Source organism: Podarcis pityusensis (genome assembly GCF_964106645.2).
Source record: "Podarcis pityusensis genome assembly, chromosome: 7".
NCBI classification, from domain to species: Eukaryota; Metazoa; Chordata; class Lepidosauria; order Squamata; family Lacertidae; genus Podarcis; species Podarcis pityusensis.
Genome location: NC_138031.1, coordinates 14,437,824 through 14,457,950, shown reverse-complemented (window position 1 = coordinate 14,457,950; position 20,127 = coordinate 14,437,824). Strand labels below are relative to the sequence as shown.

At 43.4% G+C, this 20,127-nt stretch overlaps 1 protein-coding gene across 1 annotated transcript in view; it reads right to left on the bottom strand.

The window, feature by feature from the left end:
- FAM91A1 (family with sequence similarity 91 member A1) overlaps window positions 1-19,881 on the bottom strand; it is a 35,946-nt gene extending 16,065 nt beyond the window's left edge. The window contains exons 1-15 of the mRNA XM_081012574.1: window positions 19,521-19,881; window positions 15,494-15,578; window positions 14,434-14,585; window positions 12,902-12,959; window positions 11,028-11,095; window positions 8,808-8,921; window positions 8,012-8,102; window positions 7,480-7,542; window positions 6,524-6,630; window positions 6,229-6,267; window positions 5,978-6,090; window positions 4,791-4,909; window positions 3,079-3,191; window positions 2,690-2,776; window positions 1,617-1,749 (exon numbers count right to left, since the gene is read on the bottom strand). Of these exons, the coding sequence (XP_080868700.1) occupies window positions 1,617-1,749; window positions 2,690-2,776; window positions 3,079-3,191; window positions 4,791-4,909; window positions 5,978-6,090; window positions 6,229-6,267; window positions 6,524-6,630; window positions 7,480-7,542; window positions 8,012-8,102; window positions 8,808-8,921; window positions 11,028-11,095; window positions 12,902-12,959; window positions 14,434-14,585; window positions 15,494-15,578; window positions 19,521-19,592 (1,414 nt within the window). The 5' untranslated portion in view covers window positions 19,593-19,881. The remainder of the gene's footprint in view (window positions 1-1,616; window positions 1,750-2,689; window positions 2,777-3,078; window positions 3,192-4,790; window positions 4,910-5,977; window positions 6,091-6,228; window positions 6,268-6,523; window positions 6,631-7,479; window positions 7,543-8,011; window positions 8,103-8,807; window positions 8,922-11,027; window positions 11,096-12,901; window positions 12,960-14,433; window positions 14,586-15,493; window positions 15,579-19,520) is intronic.
- Between the last annotated feature and the right edge of the window lie 246 nt (window positions 19,882-20,127).

Below are 20,127 nucleotides of genomic sequence, written 5' to 3'. Positions count from 1 at the left end.
AGTGTGTTTTTAACTGTTTTATTTTGTATGTTTTTTCTTACTTTTTGCTTTTTTGCTGTAACTTATACTTTTGTCTTTGTTTTCTGTATTTTTGTGAAACTTTAATAAATATCATTTAAAAAATAAAAATAAAACAAAATTAACTCGAGAGATGTACAAACACGCAGACTATGTTTGTTCAGCCCTGCAGGAAAATGATGGTCACCGGGATTTATTAAGTCCGGAGGGGGCTGAATGCTTATAGCTAAAGGGAATTACAGCTGCTGCATTCTCCCAAAATAACATGGCTCTGATCGGAAATCCCAAGAAATCCCAATGGTGGAAGAATGGCAGATGAAGATGTTGGACTTTTTGGAGCTAGCCGACCTGACAGGAAGAATCCACGACCAGAAAGAAGAGGAATATCAAGAAGATTGGAAGAAATTTAAGGACTATTTAACTAAATATTGTAATATAAATAATTAGAAGTCACTTGAAAGTACCAAACAGGTCTAGGATTAAAATACGACTCAATTGTAAGTAAATTGGATTTAGAACAGTAAGAAAAGAGAAGAAGATAGTTAATTGTTGGAAATAATTTTAACTGAAGAATGATATTGGAGAGCTGCTATATGCAGATACAATCAAATTCAGAAGGGAGGGATTCGAGGAAGTCAATTAACAATGTAAGATAAATTGGGTTTTTCAAGTGATACGTGTTTAATTTTTTTTGTTTTTCTTTTTTAGTATTGTAATGTGTTTTCTCTTGTGTGTTTTCTTTTCTTTTTTCTATGTTATATTTGTTATAATTGTGAAAAACTTAATGAATAAATAAAAAAATAAAAAAATAACATGGCTCTGGCCAAAAAGATGGTGCAGGGCTGGTTCAAGATATTGTATCACCCATGCAGTTAAAAGTGCATGAATTTTGCGATGTATACCCCTGAGCAGCGTGCGATGACCTACAGATTACATGGAATACATATTGTCTCAAGTGCCTTTCTGAGTTACTGGTGCTTCTGGACCAAGAAAGAGAGGGAAACAGGGAGAAGGGAGAAAGTTGGCAGTTGCAAGGTGGAAAACAAAGGGTCCAAAAAATGCTAGTTGTGCTCGCTGAATGTAACAGGGTAGAGGAAGGTTGCTATCATCTGATGGTGGGAATGAAAAAGAAATAAAGCACTTTTTCTTTCTTGCTCCTGTGACTGCTATAACCAACACCTGGGATCTACTCTTAAACTTTACGCAAACACTATGTGCTTAGAACATTGATGCATAAATTAATGCATCTCTTTGGACAATGCTTTCCAATATGTTTACCTGCAAACACTAGAACTTGCGTAGGTTTATAAATAAGTCAGGTCGACTTTGTTTAATGAGATGACTTCTCAGTCGCCTAGATTCTTAACTGGCCTTATACAGAGTACACTTCTGACTACAGGGGCTATTGCAACGATAACAGCATGCCAAGATTGATGTTTAGCAGCCTAAAACAGCTAATAATGGACAATGGGACCTCTGTTCCCAAAGGGGTTATACTTATAAGTACATGTTTGGAGCACATTTTCAAAGCTGGTGAAAGTGTGTCATTAGAGTAAAAAGTACAGAACACGTAAAATAAAAGCATGTCTTCACTGTACCATTATTGGGTTGTTCAGGCTGTGTAACTTGAGCCACTAGGTCCTTATTGTGCCTCAGAAACAGTATAGTGTTTCGCAGGGTAAGTGCGTGATCAAAGTATCTTTGTGCTTCACCCTCTCCTGTGCTCTGAACCTAAATAAGGGAACAACAACAAAAAGTACTTTGCATGAGCTGTTTGAGCAAATACAATTGACATAGAAAATTGAATTAAGATATGACAAAACATTCCTAACTCAACATTTATGACCATGCAGCTGCTCTGATCCTCAAAAGAAAAAAATATTTACATGTCAGATGAATAAATGTGATTATATTTTCTAGTACTTGTGTGTTATCTTCACTATTAAAAAAAAGGAAACGATGAATATAATATTTTCAATAGCTTTGGTAAACTATCTGTAGGTCAGTTTTCTGTACATAATTCTGTGTATACATTTGATACCCTATACAGAGTTTAAACAAATGTTATGTGCAGGCCATAGCAGAAGGAAAACACCATTTCACAATGTAATCATACAAAGAGTAATGACTGAAGCTTCTTATCTATTTTTCTTCAATTTGAATGATCAGATGAGCCACACTTACTAAAAGCAAGAGGGTGGGAAGGAAGCAATGTCTTATGGGAGACTGCTCAGCAATGGGCTATGGGCTGCATCCAGCCCCTTAAGTGACTTATGTGGCTCCAGGTGAACTGACCGAGTTCAAACTTTTGCTCATAAGAAAAAGACGCCTCCAACATATAAGTTATTTTGGAGGTTAACGTTAAATGTCTCTTTCAAATCTGAATGCATTTGTGCTGTAACTGTGAAGCCTTTAATAAATAGAAAGCCACAAGCAGCTTAGTCATGCTGCCCACGAGACCTGGAAAGCTGTCTCCCTCGGCCTGAAAGTGAGAGGAGCGCCACACCCCATAGTCGCCTTGGACTGGACCCAACTGTCCAGGGGTCCTTTACCTTTTTACCAAAGCCTTTAATGCAAGATGGTACCAACTAAACTATATATAGCCTGACTGCTCATGCAAAAGGTTGTGCTGACTACTACGCTGTTTTAACAATAACAAACCATTATTTACCTTTTCAAGTTCTACAAGAAAACTGTCCAGAGACTCGTCTGACAACTTCCCAACTTCAAACATGGTGACTGCATGACTTTTCAAATTCTGAAAGGAAGGTAAAATTGCATAACCTTGAGTTCTGAATTATTATGAATCTATCCAGTATGCAATAAGCGTTCACAATGAAGATGTAGGAATACAGACTACACACCCCTTGCGTTCCCTTCCTGCAAGTCAGGACTATATATATATATATATATATATATATATAAATAAAATGACTGCAGTTATCATTTTGGCAAAGAACTTATCTAAAAACTTGCTTTTAAAAAAGTTTTTATCAAAAAAACTAAAAGAATATTTTAAAGAATTTTAACACTTAGATATTGAGAAGCTAAGAAACTTACCGGTGAGAGATTCCCCATCATTAAAAAGGCAGTGAGGGTTGAATCAAACAGGAAGGCTATGCGCTTTGTGTGCCCACCGGACAGACTCAAGCTGCTCACACTGGCAGTATCAGCTAAGGAAGCAAACACACACAGAGATTTGCCATCTTAAATAGTTTTGACAACAGTGCAACATGCTGGCCTGCTTTGTACATCATTGCTAAGACTGTGGTTGCACCTCTCCTCTCCACTCCTTTAGCTGATGTGATGAGCTGAGGTAAGCCATGGTTTTGCTTAGCGTGTCCTCCAAACTCAGGCCTGTAAATCAGCTCTCCTGGGCAAACCATGAGTTGTAAACTGATAACCAAACTTGGTTAAAACCCATTGTTAGCCTGAAGAGTGCTGACCCACAAACCCAGGTTTGGATGAAACGCTAAGCTTTGCTCAGCAGCAAAATGACCAAGGAAGAACAAAGCCGGCCCTGATCTTATCCTCACACTAAGCCAGGGGTCAGCAACCTAAGGCCCATGGGGGTCATTTAACCGGCCCAAGGACTTCCGCCTTCTCGGGGACACCTGCTGCCCGCTCGGAAGGCTCCTGTGCACTGCGCTAAACCGGTGCGGAGCAGAGCGGGAACCACCTTCCATGACTCTGGCCGGTTTCCCATTGGCTACAGGAAGATCCTGCAGCCAATGGGAAGCTGCACACGCCTCCTCCGCGCCTGCACTCCAGCCCACCTTGGCATCTGTGGGACCGTGAACCAGCCCAAGCCACAAAAACTTTGCCGACCCCTGCACTAAGCCATGGTTTGGCTTAGCAGGATGTGCAAATCAGGCCATTGTGTCTGTCATTGAGTCTGCCCTCCTCTTGAACCTTTGACACCTTAGCTTGCCCAGGGTCACTTGACGTCATTAGCTGACCTTCTCTTATTTAGCAGCGGGCTTCTGCTACATCTGCCAGTGTGCCACCTCCAGAGACATCAGAAGTATCTGAGAAAGGCCTGAAGTGGTGCAATCCCCATGGGTGCTATTGGCTAAACTACTGTGATGTTACAGAGTGGCTTGCTAACCTTATGTCAGGCAACCGACTACTTATGAGTGGAAAAAACCTCACCATCTCAAAGATCCATGAACAACTCTGGCCACATTCAAACGGGACAGGGATTTTATTTATGCCGTGGGCTTTTGATGAAATCATGCTGGGGCAGGTCACCTTTGATACCCCAGAACGGTTCACCAAAAACATCTGAACAATGTTTGCAGCTTATGCACATAGCTAGGATATTTCCCTTCTGCAAAGCTTTAATCTACAAACGCACATCTTTTAACAGAGGAATAAAGCCGTACACCTCAAAACGATAAAAATGAATGCTGAATGATATCTCTATAAAAATCAACAAAGAACCCTTGTTGGTTCTTTTCCAACTCAGCTTAGTGGCTCTTCCTTTCTTGCACGTGGGACAGGGGGAATTCTTCCCACTTATACCCCTTCTAGATTTCCTTGCTTGCAGGGACAAGCCAATTGGAAGAGGGGCCTTAAAGATTCTCCACATGCAGAGCAAGCTGCCTTTTCAAGCAAATGTTTTAATGTGTAGCCTAGCTCTAGCCCACGATTCAGACCACAGAATGCCACAGTAGTGAATGACAGGCACTGACCTTTACAGAACATAAAAAGGAATGCGCTGCAATGCACACAAAATTATTAGATCGGCAACCACTTGCTCAACAGCTCACCTGGATCATCTTGGCTGTTTGTGTCGGTATCTGTAGCAGATGACCCCGCCTCTTGTACAGGACTCCTGCTTTCTGAGCTCTCCCAGGACAGCAGCATCTTCTGTGGATCCAAAGTAGTTCTAAGAATGGGAACAAGGGTAATAAGAAGAGACCTGGTGGCTCAGACCAACAGCCTATCTAGTCCAGCTTCTTGTTTCCCTCAGCAGCCAGACCAGAAGCACCAGCAGAACATGAGTCCGTAAGTAAGAACATCCCTCTCTCAAGCCCTGGCAACTCTGATGCTGTGACCCTGGGAAGAAGCACTATTTGAAAGCAGGTTGTGGCCAGGGAAGTCCCCAGAATCTGAGCAAATATAAACTGGTTCAAGTCATGGATCTTAGGCTTTATATTCCAGCTTTAATCAGTGAGGCTGTCACATTATTATTTTATTAAGCTATTTTGACAAGGACCGGTGGCTTTTAGCTAATAATAAGCAAGGCTATTGAAAAGTTAGTAAAGGTAAAGGGACCCCTGACCGTTAGGTCCAGTTGTGACCGACTCTTGGGTTGCGGCGCTCATCTCACTTTATTGGCCGAGGGAGCCGGTGTACAGCTTCCGGGTCATGTGGCCAGCATGACTAAGCTGCTTCTGGCGAACCAGAGCAGCACACGGAAACGCCGTTTACCTTCCCGCCGGAGCAGGACCTATTTATCTACTTGCACTACGTGCTTTTGAACTGCTAGGTTGGCAGGAGCTGGGACCGAACAACGGGAGCTCACCCTGTCGCAGGGATTCGAACCACCGACCTTCTGATCAGCAAGCCCTAGGCTCAGTGGTTCAACCCACAGCACCACCTGTGTCCCTATTGAAAAGTTAAGGGCCACTAAATTCAATTGTATTTATTCCCAGTTGTGTATATGCACACGACTATCCTGACTTTCTTAAATAGTACAACTCACAAGACACACCGATATTGAGGTCCTAACGATATGCACATCTGTTGGGCATCACAAAGTGGGGCACAGTCTCAAGCAACAATGTGCTCTCCTAAGCCCTCATTCCCAGCATGTTCACAACTCCTGTCCCAGCGACATCTATGCTGGCTTGGTCACGTCTACAGAATGGAAGAGGGCAGGATCCCCAAGGATGTGCTCTTTGGGAAGCTTGTTTCAGGCAGCAGGCCTGTTGTTGGCAGAACACATACTTACTTCAGCCTGTTTATTGATGGGACATTCCGCCAGGATGCATGAAGATTGTCCAGATTTATTACTTGGCCCTTTTTGTGGGCAAACCCTAACCGGCAATACATGGAGACAGCATTCTAAAGTGAAGACAACATTTGCAAATCAGCACTTTGCATTCTTGTTTCACAATTTCAAAAGAGATAAAACATGTGTGCAACGAAGGGTTGCCCCACCTCCACACACACACGCTTTAAGCAGCAACACAGGAGGCCTACCTTCACTAATGACAGATCTATCTCCAGGACATTTGCAAGCTGAAAGGATAGAAGGCAAAAGGTTACTGGTAATTCTCAAAAATCAAATCCAATGCGTTCATCTGCACAACCTCCTGCCACCTGCGCAAGTGAGACATATGAGCGCTAAGCTTTAGGTACAGGTCCCAAGGAGTTAGCCAAGACATAATCCCAATCCCCCCTTATGTGGAGAGTTCGCATGAAGTTAATTTAGCATGTATTTTCCTGACAGATGCCTGGAAGCAGGGCACAGAGAAATGTTGAAACAATGACTTACCTCGGCCACGTTTGTGTGTTCATCTATTGAAACAAATATCTTGTACAACAAGGTTTCAAAATAGTCACCCTGCACTCTGTTCATAACGAAACCTTCAAGTGGGGGAACTGAAAAGAGAAGCCATGTTTAAGGTTGTGATTGAAGGATATAATTTAGTTGTAAAAAAAAAGGGGTCCGGCCCTATCTTTGCTTATTAATTATCAGCATTAAAATGTTTATTCCTGCATCTCTCTCTCGAAGAAATCTGACCTAGAGAACAGAGACTCACACCAAGCTAATGAGATACTTTGATCTTTCAAATTACATTTTATAAAACAGGAATTTTATGGTCCCGTACATCTGTGGTCTAAACCACAGAGCTTAGGGCTTGCCGATCAGAAGGTCGGCGGTTTGAATCCCCACGACGGGGTGAGCTCCCGTTGCTCGGTCCCTGCTCCTGCCCACCTAGCAGTTCGAAAGCACATCAAAGTGCAAGTAGATAAATAGGCACCGCTCCGGCGGGAAGGTAAACGGCATTTCCATGTGCTGTTCTGGTTCACCAGAAGTGGTTTAGTCATGCTGGCCACGTGACCCGGAAGCTGTCTGCAGACAAACGCTGGCTCCCTTGCCCAGTAAAGCAAGATGAGTGCCGCAACCCCAGAGTCGTCCATGACTGGACTTAACAACCGTCTCTTTACCTTTACATCTACCAGACATGTCACACTTTAAATCCCTTTTAACCACCAAGGTCTACATCTGAGGTACCTACAAAAGTGCTGCCATTTAATCTTATTTTGCATTTTTATTGTGGCAAAACAAATAGAAATTTGTACTTTTAACCATCACTACAACCCTCATCTTACACACAGTCCCATTTTAATCCACACTCCAACTCCTCCTTTGTCACAACTTTGCTATTCAATCCACTCCTGAACATATAGCACCCTTTGTTCTGAAAGTAGTGAGTCCACACTTACCTGCTATACAACTGTCATCCGATATTGGTACATCAAGGTAAATAAAGCCTTTATTATATAAGCCTACAGAAAGAAAAACAATGTCACTATACAAAAAACACAAAAACCCCATCAAACTTAACATTATACCATTACGCATAGAGAGCACTATAGAAGCTAAGCATGTGCCACAAAACTGCATGAGAAGTATTCACGACATGTGTTATACAAGTAACTTGCAATTTATGTGCATTTAACTAACATGATCGCAGCTTTGCACGGGTGGGAGGAAATAAAAAATGTTCAGGGCTCGAGAGAAGTTACACTGGTCAGGATTCAGGCAACTTATGAAACTACTCCCAATTCCACATGACAAAACTACTTTTGAAATTTTGTGATACAGCATAGCATAGTTCTAGTAACAAAAAGCAAAAATTTCACTGCTTTAGTGTGAATCCCTTGCAAAAGTTGCTTGGATTCTAGCCACTGTCGGAAGTATAACCTCAGGCATATCTTATTACTCTTCTGTTTAACAAAACAAAGCAAAACTCACTGTGAACTATATTGTAATCCAGAGATCCAGCAAGCTGAGGACCTGAATCGATGATCTTATCGATAGCAGATTTTTCAGAGGTAGTGCAAATCTAGAGAGAAAGGTACATATTAAATCACACATTTGGAGTAACTGACAGATCTTTATTAGTCCATGCAGCTTTCAGACTGAAAAGTTTGACAATGATGAAGTATAACAACCCACACAGTATTATGTGTCATTTTCCATAAACACTTAAGGAGTCCTACTTGCCCTTATGTTGGATGCTGTTTTGACTGCCACAGCTAGCATCACACACTGAAAATATAAAGCAACGATTCATTTTCTGTAAATACTGTAAGTGCTGTAACTGCAAAGTAACTGTGAAATACCTTTGACGCAAGAACTTTTTGTGATAGTGGCAGTAAGTATTTACACATTCTTGATTTAGAGGGTGAAGCGAATGTATATAACCTGCAAAGGGATCCTAAACAAATTTACTCAGAAGTAATTTCCGCTGCCCTGGAAAAGACCCTGATGTTGGGAAAGATGGAGGGCACAAGGAGAAGGGGACGACAGAGATGGTTGGACGGTGTTCTCGAAGCTACCAGCATGAGTTTGACCAAACTGTGGGAGGCAGCGGAAGACAGAAGTGCCTGGCGTGTTCTGGTCCATGGGGTCACGAAGAGTCGGACATAACTAAGCGACAACAATTTCCACTGTGTTCAAATGGATTTACTCCCAAGTAACTGTGTACAGGATTTCTGCCTGACATTTATGCAGACTGATTAATTTTTGGGTTTTTGTGTGAAGATACCTTTATGTCGTCCTCTGTGATGTAACCAGCTTGTACCACCCACCATGGCTCTATTGCAATCTCAACTGGCTTCGTGGGTAGCAGATCACGGGCAGTTTTCCTTCTGAAGAATTTCTGAAGGGGTACAGTCCATTCGTGAGAGACAACAAGGAAGTAACCAAATTATTATAAAGCAGAAGTAACTAACAAGTGCTCATATTTCTGGATATGGCACACTCAGGTCTTTAACCCTCTCAAACAACGTACTATAACAAGGATGGGGAGGGGAACTGTGCCACTTTTCATCATTAATCCTGAGAAACAGGTTGTGCAATAAATTTACAGACACTTTCAGTGCTTTTTATAAAAAAATATGCAGGATAAAATTAAGACTTAGATTCTAGAAAGATGTTTCAGTTCTGTTTTTTGCTTGTATTTCTTTCTCTCTCTCTCTCTCTCTCTCTCTCTCTCACACACACACACACACACACACACACTCCAGGGGAGGGGAAAGTTTTGGTTTTTTAAAAAAACAGTTATTTGCATTTCTGCAATATCAAGGTTAAGCTCACATAATGCACTCTAGGGTAAGGATGCCACGACTGATGACACAACTCTAGACATGTAATGGATGCCAGGCACTCAATGATTGCTGTTTATAATGCCAACTCTAAGCAGCTGCACATAAATCTCTGGACATAATTCATGGATTTGCTTTTGCTCTATAAAGACCTCAATGCCCTTAGATTCACATTTCTAGAGGGTTGCTTTCTTCCGCTATGTTTCATCACATCCTGCAAACTCAGGTGAGAACCGCTTGCTATTTACTTTCCATGTATCACGCACACAGAACAGGGATACACTGAATGAGACGATATGATGGCTTGGCATTGATAATTTATGAAAGCCTGCAGAACATCCATTTAATGACTCTGAAGAAGAAGAAGAAGAGTTTGGACTTGATACCCTGCCTTTCACTCCCCTTAAGGAGTCTCAAAGCGGCTAATAATCTCCTTTTCCCTTCCTCCCCCACAACAAACACTCTGTGAGGTGTGTGGGGTTGAGAGACTTCAGAGAAGTGTGACTAGCCCAAGGTCACCCAGCAGCTGCATGTGAAGGAGCGGGGAAGCGAACCCAGTTCACCAGATTACAAGTCCACCGCTCTTAACCACTATACCACGCTGGCTCTCTGGTAACGTCCAGAACAAATTACAGTGGTGCCTCGCAAGACGAAATTAATTCATTCCGCGAGTTTTTTCGTCTTGCGGTTTTGTTCGTCTTGCGAAGCACGGTGTCGGAAAAGTTTTGGAAAAGCTTCAAAAATCACCAAAGTCTTCAAAAACCTCAAAAAAGGCTACCACACCGCGTGCTATGAGTTGCTCCTCGAAGTCAAGTCGCAACTGTATTAACGGTTTTAAGAAAAAGGAAACAAACTTGCAAGACGTTTCCGTCTTGCGAAGCAAGCCCATAGGGAAAATCGTCTTGCGAAGCAACTCAAAAAACCAAAAACCCTTTCGTTTTGCGAGTTTTCCGTCTTGCGAGGCATTCGTTTTGTGAGGTACCACTGTACTGCAATATGTTATACATGGGACACAACTGCCTTTTAAAACTGCTTGAAAACAGGTTAGCTCAGAATACAGCAGCTTTTGCCAGTCCCAATTCAACTGGGTCCTTTCAGAGCACAGCTTAAAAGTGCTAATGCTAAAGCCTTAAATCAGGGATGGGGAATCTGTGGCTCCATAGATGATGCTGGACACCAGCTCCCATCATCCCTGACCTTTCACCACATGAACAGGAGCTAATAGGAGTTTGAGTCCAATGACATCCGGAGGACCAAAGGCTGGCTTTTCCCCGCCTGCATTTCCTGTGTACTCATCTCTTCAACAGAGGCTCTTCCTTGGGCTCTCCCAGCTTCTGAAGCAAGGTAAGTGCATATTTATGATGCATATCCTCCGGCACCCGGAAATAACATTTTTTATACACTGTGTACCATTTTCTATTACAGAGGATGTTAAGCTTGAGACTAAGGCAATCCAGAAGGGTTTTTGGAGATCAGTGGCACAAACGACCCATTATGCCAAATTACGAAGATTATGGAAGGTGCCACTGGGTTTTGCTCCCCTCAGTATACGACTAGTTAATTTTTCTGCTAGGGCTGCAACCCACACTTTGGAAAACCAAACTTGGTCCAAATATTAGATCACATTGAAGAGAGGAGGGAGGGGAACCGTGGACACCTACTTTGGATGATCTACACTGGTTCATTAGGTCAATGTACTGGTTTCTTCCTATGCCAAGAAGTCTCAGGCCTGGGGGGGAAAGGAAGTTTTTAAGTCCCTCAAAACAGAGTTATAAAACTAGTCTGAGCCAAAGGAACATTATTGCATAGTACTGCTTTCATATGTTGCTTTGCAGACAAACAGCAGAATTTTCAGAAAGGCTGGTAGATGCATCATGTATGAAAAGATGAATTTGAAGCCTGCCACTTGCTATTCAATTGGATATACTCATCCGGGCAGGTACAAGAGACAGGGCCTATTACGTGGTGGCCTCCAGATTATGGTCCTCCCCTTTAATATCCACACCACAGATTTTTAAAAAGGTTTTAAAACATGACCTTTTTCAAAGCATCTTTTCTTAAATCAGTTATTTTTTTCTTCCAATTGGTTTTTAACTGGCCTTTTTCATAACTCTATTGCACTTCTAGAGTACTGTGAGTCATCCTGGATGTGTTACGCCCCCCAATCGGGCATTTAAATGATTTTATAAAGAAAAATATACATCTAAATAATTTTCATGTATTTTCTACAAGCATGCATATTGTCCTGAGCTATCCTCTTATTACACATTTGTATCATACAGTTTTAGCCTTAAATAATTTCATCCTTGACTGGAAAGATGCCATGAAATTCCATCCAAAGCACCCTCACAAATGGAAACATTATTAGATTAACTGGAAACATAAACTGCTTCCTCTTAAGCCCTATGCAGCCCTGAGGTTTCAGACAATGCATGCCCTTGTTACCATTTTTATCAAAGGCAACCCATAATCTTAGGGGCCACACCTATGGCAAGATATGCCAGGATGAGCAGTTTAGGATGCAGAGGTCGCCAGCTCAGTCATGCTCAGCTGGCATAAAGTCCCCAGCCCCAGAAAAGCAGCATGAACTTGCTCATCCTGGCTCAGCCTGAGTCGAAGCTAGTGTAGGCCCTAAAAAAGGAAGGTGTTGTGGGGGCATGGTAGAGGCAGGATGGGGTGCGGTGGGGGACTTAAGATGGACCCTGACTCTGTGCAACTCAGCCTTGTGTTCTGGCAAAAAGGGTAGTGTAAATCAAATACTATTTTAAATCCTGTTCTTCCTCTGACAGACTTGGGCCAGCTCAGCCAGCAGTAGCCTTCCTCTTGAAGGGCAGGTGGATCTGGCGTAACTTAACGTCAGCTTGTTTAATGTGTCTTGTGTATAGGATCGCTCTCTTAGCAGTTGTATTGGAACTGTGGGGTTTAGATCTGCATTTGGCGCAGCAAGAAGGGATTATTTATGTCACCATTTGGTCTGCCTCTGTAATAACAGTGTCAAAAGTGACAACTGGAAGATGGGTAGCCTCAGAAGTGAGCAACTCATCAGAAGTTATCACTGTCTCCCTCCTGTAGCTGAAAGACCAGCAATTCAGAAAACCAAGTTAATGGGAAGGATAAAGACATTATAATTTACACATTGGTTCATTTAATCTCAAGAATTACTGTGCCAACAGCTATCTCTGTTAAAGCTAATGTGCTGCACTGCTAAATGGGTAAAGTGGAACAATTTTAAGTTATGTAAATGCAATTCTTATGGCCTATTGCTGAGGCAACAAGTAATTATTAGAAAAGGACATGCTTAACTTGTGGGTTAGTGTTTTATTTCCATAACTGGTTTGGGGTAATTTTTTTTATCAGTATTTTTTTTGTTCTCTTTTCAAACATCAGGCATGTAATCCCCACAATTAAACAAACATTACAACTTCAAAAAGGAATTGTCATGCAGCTGTGCTTTTAAAACTAGACTTCCTTAAAACATGTTTTCCAAATGGAAATTTGTTTAGCTTGTGGAAGCAGAATGAAATCTTATACTTACAGTCTGCAGCAGTAAAGTTGGGCAAACAATCGTAGCTTTTTTCACTGTTCATTATATCCTTTACAAAGGAAAAGGAAAAGTTGCAGCGTCAGCTTGACTCACTGTACTTCTTCATTTCACAACTGTGCACTGATGCTACATCAGTAAATATTTGAAAACTACTTTGCACCCAAACCCCAGTTTATGGAGGCTTTGTGTTTTTCCATTAGCTTGTTTGTTTGGTTTGCTTGCTTGCTTGCCGGGGAGGGGAAAGGAGAGGAAATGGAAGTCTATTGGATGTAACCTAGTGAAAACAAAATTCTAACTCAAGGACCTAAAATAAGATGCACAAAATGAAGTAGATTTTAGGAAAAACTACAACCAGATCTAGATATGCACAGAGTGTGTCCTATTCATTTCAACTGAGAAAAATGATGTGAACACAACAGTAATGCATTTCAGGGCTTCCTTCACCAAAATACATTTGGAGACGGGAGCGGGAGCAGAGAGAGTGAAAAATGGGGGTGGAATTGTAGTGATCCATCTCTACAATGGCACAGGTCCCATGCTCAGAACCGATTGCTGGATTGAGGCACAGGAGACATGTGAACCTCACGATCCTCACGCCACACTGATTTTGGAGCTGCCCTGCATAAATTTCAACGGATCTCTACCGGTGTTCCAAGGACATAGTGTACATAGGTTTTCCCCTTTCTATTTCACCTTTGCAAACACCTTGGGAGGGCTTGCCCAAAGTCACCCAGTAAACTTCATGGGTGAATATGAAAACATGTACCCATTATGCACCAGCTCTGGGATTATTCCAGTTTGGTGATTATGGTAGATATACTGTAGCCAAGACATTAGATGCTACAGGAACAGTCATCACCAGCAACAGAAAGAGACAGGACTAATGGATTATTCTCTTCTGTGGTATCTTTAAAGGTCTTTAGGGTAATCCTAGACCCAGTCACCTTGCAGCGTAGCAAAAGGTTGTAATGGAAATGCATTTGAAGAATGGCAGACCAAGAATAAATCACCTCCCTGAGCTCACTGAAGGACTGGAGATAATAAATATAACAGCAGCTCCACTTGCTCCATGCAAAATGCTGCTTTAGCAATACCGGTAACCAAGTGTGCTCTACTGCAGTCCAAGAATGGAAGCAAAAATGGCCTATTTTTGTGGAATTCAGTGGCAAAACTCTCACTAGAAGCAGCAGGGCACAAACTACACATTACCAGCAATTATCAATCAAATCTGCACCACGCTACACATTGTTTCTCCCATATGTTGAGAGGTGACTCAAGCGCTGTTTGCTGCTTTCTCTGAATAGAAGTTTGCAAGCTCCTTCATCAGAGTAATTTGGCTGCAAGCCCAAAATGCCACTGCAAATGGTGACTGCGTTTCCTGCCGCTGATTACCAACAGCAGCCTGGCAGAAAGCTAACAATAATGGGCATGTGACTCCAGCTGGCAGGGATCATGTTACGCTGAAACGCCATAAACTCCTGGGACGCACAAAATGCCTTGTTTAAGCATTTATCTAAACTCACCTCCATTATTCCTGTGTAATACGAAAAGGGGGTTATCCTCAAGCCTTTCACCATGATGTCAGACAAGTGGTATGGGTATAACATGAGGTGCTCTCTGCTGTATTTCAACAGTTCCTCGTAGTATCTGCGCTCATCTTTTTTGACATGCTTAACTGGGAGAGTAAAGAAGGGTCAGCAGGTTGTAGCAACAGTCTCCACAAATCAGTTAGAAATGCTAAGAATTTCACGGGGTGTGAACTTGGGACAGGTTCCAGAGCAAACCTGAAGCTCCATTTGCGCAGAGATTTGGAGCATGCTCTGTGTATCCACACAAAAGGGGGAGGGAGAACGCAAAGAGAGGAAGCTATTCAAGTATGCTGCACTTCATGGCACAAAAGAGGACATCCTATGCCATATACTATTCCTATTGCAAATGCAATATTATTTGATACCGAGTTAGTTCCCAACAATCCAGTCTGAAAAAGAAGGCAGCCAACTAGCAAAGCTCTTGAAGTACAGTGGTACCTCGGGTTAAGTACTTAATTCGTTCCGGAGGTCCGTTCTTAACCTGAAACTGTTCTTAACCTGAAGCACCACTTTAGCTAATGGGGCCTCCCATTGCCGCCGCACGATTTCTGTTCTCATCCTGAAGCAAAGTTCTTCACCCGAGGTACTATTTCTGGGCTAGCGGAATCTGTAACCTGAAGCATATGTAACCTGAAACGTATGTAACCCGAGGTACCACTGTATGTCCATTTTGGAATAAAGAACTTGGAATAAGCTCGTATGGGGCTGCTGGGCAGTCTGTGGCATGGGGAATGGCCCTATGCAATCTTCCAGACACTTCCTGAAGCTGCCCTGTTCATCCATCTCATCGGTGTCCCCCTTTCCCCTGATAATTTCCTTCTTATTTTTCTTGGCACTTTAAAGTGTTTATTAATACAATTAATACACAAATGACCAGTAGTGGTAGTACAATTTTACTGAATTCCAGCTGAGGTCAGGTTTCTCGGATGTAGCTGTTACATATGACAATATCTGTTTTCAAAAGCCCTTTCCCCCACTCTGTTTCTCTACTCACCTAAGTTATTTCGGTACCGTAGCTGATTGCGAATACTATAGAGCACAACCTGCTTTTCATAGTCTCGCTGTGAGTTTCCAAGCCCCTACGAGACAAAGCATAGAAATTTAACAAAATGAGTAAGGGAGAAATCCTGTACACAAGAAGCTGGCATAGAACAGACTGGTGTAATTTAACCTGGTGTAAAGTTACACCAGATCCACACTCCAGTCAGCAGTCGGGCTACCGCTGGCTGAGTCAGCCTAGGCCTAGCAGAGAAAAAACAAGCCTTTAAAATAGTGTTTAGAGTTGTACCACCCTTTCTACCATCTTAACTTATGCCAAGTCACATGACAGAGTTGCACAGGCTTAGGATCTTCCCTTTCTGCTCCCACACACAGAACATTGCTTTTCCAGGGTTTACACTGGATTAAGATCTGCTGGGCTTGGCTCAGGTAATTGAGGCCTGGCTGAACCAGGATCAGCTCACATACCTACATCTGAGCCAAGGATGAGGGAGTTAAGCCAGCTCAGCTGCAGATGTGCTGGGTCCTAACCTCCTCATCCTAGTCGATCTTGAATGCTGGACCAGTTGTTGATCCTCAGCCCAATAGATAAATTTACAGCTCAGGCTTTCTGAAAGTTGAACTATAAGATTACCCTTCAAGAGTTTTATCAAGCAACTTGGCTTAGACCATGAATCATCTGACCTATACACATAAAAGTGGTGCTTTTGTAGTTCTACGGATAATTAACCAACACAAATCAATACAAAGCTCCTGCAAGAAACTAAGAAGTACATTAGCTTTGTAAATAAGCCCACAAAAAGTGATCAGCCTGGAAAAAGAATATACTAGCCTGCCGGGGACTGGCAAACGAGACACAGAGGGGACCACCCCACCACCAGATTTGTGCAGGTGCCTATGGCCTTAATACACCATCATTTCCCTAATGCAGGACTAGAGAACCTGTGGTCCTCCAGATATTACTAGACTAAAACACCAATCATCCCTGACCAATGGTCACACTGGTAGGGACTGATGGGAGTTGGGATTGAGCAACACCTGGAGAGCTACAGCTTCCTCATTCCTACCCTAATGTGACATGGGAAGAGCGCTGCTTTGCCCTCACATAATTGGTATTTGAACTTTCCACACCACTGCTTTTTCCTTTTGTATTGTGCCTGTAAGATTGTGAGTACCTGGTCAGATTGCTTCGTATTTTAATCTCAATACAGCATATCAAACATTTCAGGCAAACTACAAGTGATAGATAACAATGTTTTCCTATGTGTGGCTTTTGAGGGAGGTCAGAAGCATCCTGTAGATCAGTGGAAGATCCCATGTTTAGCAGAAATAAGCTCACATGTTCAGCCACTGGCATCACAAGTTAAAAACACCTCCAGCAAGATGGCCTGGGAAAATTTGGGAAACGTCTGCCAGCCAATCAAAAGGAAAATACAGAGCTAGATGTGCTAAGGCTCTATATCACAAGACAACTTCATATGTTCATATGCCGCTTATTCTCATAAAAACCAGCGTAAAGCAATTCGAGTGTTGCCGTAGACCACACGCACACGCATCTTCAATTCTTCACTTTCTATGGGTGTTCACTAGCCTACGTCACAGGACATTCCTGAAGAAAAAAAATGTGCCCCCCGATTTCTCTGGAGGAAAGCCTGGATTAAAATAAACAGGTACAACAGAACAATAGCATTAGACTACAGCAGGGTGCAGAATTCAGAACCTTGGTATTCAACTAAGTAACTCAGATCAGACCAACTGAAATTAATGGACCTAACTCAGTAATGCTCATTAATTTCAATGCGTTTACTTTGAATAAAACTTGAAACAAATGCTCAAAATCCTATGTCAACCAACTGGAGTCAGCTACAGGGGGGGACCTGAACATGCACTAAAAATCAAGGAACAGGGTGTCCCTCAGCACGCACCAGAAATTTGCTTTTAGCATTTGAATGGAGTTCACTGCACTTTCACACAAAAATCCACTTCTACCTTTCCTCTCCAAGGTTTCTTCACTTCAGCAACCTAATTTAGAGCCTTGTTGCTGCAAATGCTTTAAAAAATGAATGGAAAATTCCATATTGGCATGGTTCCCACATATTACCTAGATAAATAGAAGTAATATCAGACCTCCAAGCCACACATGCTTACTTAGGGAGGGGCTATGTCACAGATAGTTGAAGCCTTGGCAATGCATCCACTGATTCAATTATTTGACAATGTCTCCGCTAAGTTTTCCTTCTTATGTGACTGATGTATGCATGTACTGTAACACACTACAGGTTTAGCTGAAGTTGATCAATGCCATTTTATTACAATACCAATGAAATGTTCTACAAAAAAGGACGAAAGGAAACACTTTCAGATCTACTGCAAAAGATCTACTAGTGCTGTAGATCCTCATCTACCTTCTGTTAAGCATAACATGCATACAACTGCCTGCAGGAAAAATGTGGTTGGCTGGCCCTGAAAAGTTGCAGAAGTTTGAGCAGGTGAGGGTGGGCCAAAGTTCAACAAGCTTGACAACAAACATTGACTTGGCAGTACCTGTCCTAATACTGGGGAAGAGGAGAAAAGGGTGAAGAAAAGTTAGCATTTTAGTCTTATCGGGTTGTTTTATTTACTGCATTTTGTGGCACATCTAACATTATGTTAGATGTACAGGGGCCAACTTGAATAAATACTGGGGGGAGGCCAGATAAGTCTTGCCACGCATAATCATTCACATGACACAATGCACACACACCATTTAAATGGGAATGCCCAACAACTTGGTGGGGTCCGGCCCCCTCAAATATTTTATTGTGGGGGTCGAAGCCCCCACAGCCCCTGGAAGTTGGCTCCTATTGCAATGTAGCATCCACATGAAAGGCGGTGCAGAGATGCTTTTAGCTAACTAACAAATGAAGAAACAAGTAACTGAGGGAGAAAAGTTTCTACACACTAGGGTTGAAAAGGGTAATCTGAAGTAGATCAGCCCGCTCCCCATTCCCCTACTACATTGCTGAAATGAATAAACGTTGGGGTAACTAGCAATGGACTTAGAATCACAGAACTGTGGAGCTGGAAGGTTCCACGAGGGTCATCTAGCCCAACCCCCTGCAATACAGGAACTCAACTAAATCATACATGACAGATGGCCATCCAATCTCTGCTTAAAAAACCTCCAAGGAAGCAGAACCTACCACCTCACCTGGGAGTTTGTTCCACTGTCCAAAAGTCCCCACCCTGATGTTTAGTAGGAATTCCTTTGCTTGTACAGTGGTACCTCGGGTTAAATACGCTTCAGGTTAAATACGCTTCAGGTTAAATACACTTCAGGTTACAGACTCCGCTAACCCAGAAATAGTGCTTCAGGTTAAGAACTTTGCTTCAGGATAAGAACAGAAATCGCGCAGCAGCGGTACAGTGGTACCTTGGGTTAAGTACGTAATTCGTTCCGGAGGTCCGTACTTAACCTGAAACTGTTCTTAACCTGGAGTACCACTTCAGCTAATGGGGCCTCTTGCTGCCGCTGCTGCATGATTTCTGTTCTCATCCTGAAGCAAAGTTCTTAACCCGAGGTGCTATTTCTGGGTTAGCGGAGTCTGTAACCTGAAGCGTCTGTAACCCAAGGTGCCACTGTAACATGAAACCCACTAGCCTCGGGAGCAGAAGAGAGCTGGGTTCAAGTTCTGCTGCTCAAAACATAAAAAACCCGAATGGGCTTAGCAGGGGGCTCAAGCCTTCGCCCTTGGCGGAACCTCGGACTTTTTAGCAAAGCACGAAAACGGAGCCTGAGGAGCCTGAAGTCACCTATCTGACCCCGCTTTTACTGGAGAGCAGACCCACTGAAATCAATGGGCTTGTCCTAAGTTGGGTCCATTGCCCGCCCCCGTCTCGCTCTGAAGCGAGATCCCACGGAGTTCCTGCTACCCAGAAGGGGAAGCGAAAGTGATGGCCATTGGCGGGGTACGGGAAGCCAGAGGGGTCAGTTATAATAGGGAGCCGCTTTTCTACAGGTGCCGGGAGGGGTCAGTCCGTACCTGCTTGACGCTGGCGGGGAGGCGGGCCCAGGGGTAGTTGTGGCGAATGTGGAACTCCACGTCCACATTCATGGCAGGCTCCCCCGGCTGGGGTGGGAAGGGTCGGGGGCGGCGGTTGGCGGCGCCCCTCGCCCCTCACACAGCCTCAGCCCCGGGTCCTTGAGGAGCGACGCGGCGGCGGCGGCGGCCCAAAGCTGGACCTTCGCTCAGCCCGCTCTCTCGTCTCTCCTCCTCCCTCTCGTCTCCTCACAGCGCGCTTCCGCGTTACAGACGCCGGGAGCCCCGCCCCTCCGCGCGACGTCCCTTCCGGTCCCCGCGGGCGGGAGGAGCCTCGGAGAGCCAAGGGAGTAGAACGCTCCTAAGAACCAATGGGATCGTCCTCTCCTTCTCTACCCTCTCCCTCCTTTCTAAATCAGTACGCCAGAAATGAGAGGGCGGGGCTGGGGGTTTTTAAAGCCGCGGACGCTCAACGTCACGGGCGCGTCGCTTTTGCGTCTCCGCCGCAGGCCGCTGTGAAACTACAAGCCCCATGGTGCTTTGCGAGAAACGACCTCCCATTTTTCGTTTGTGACGTAACAATTGGCAGCGTGGCTGAAGGGTTCGCCTA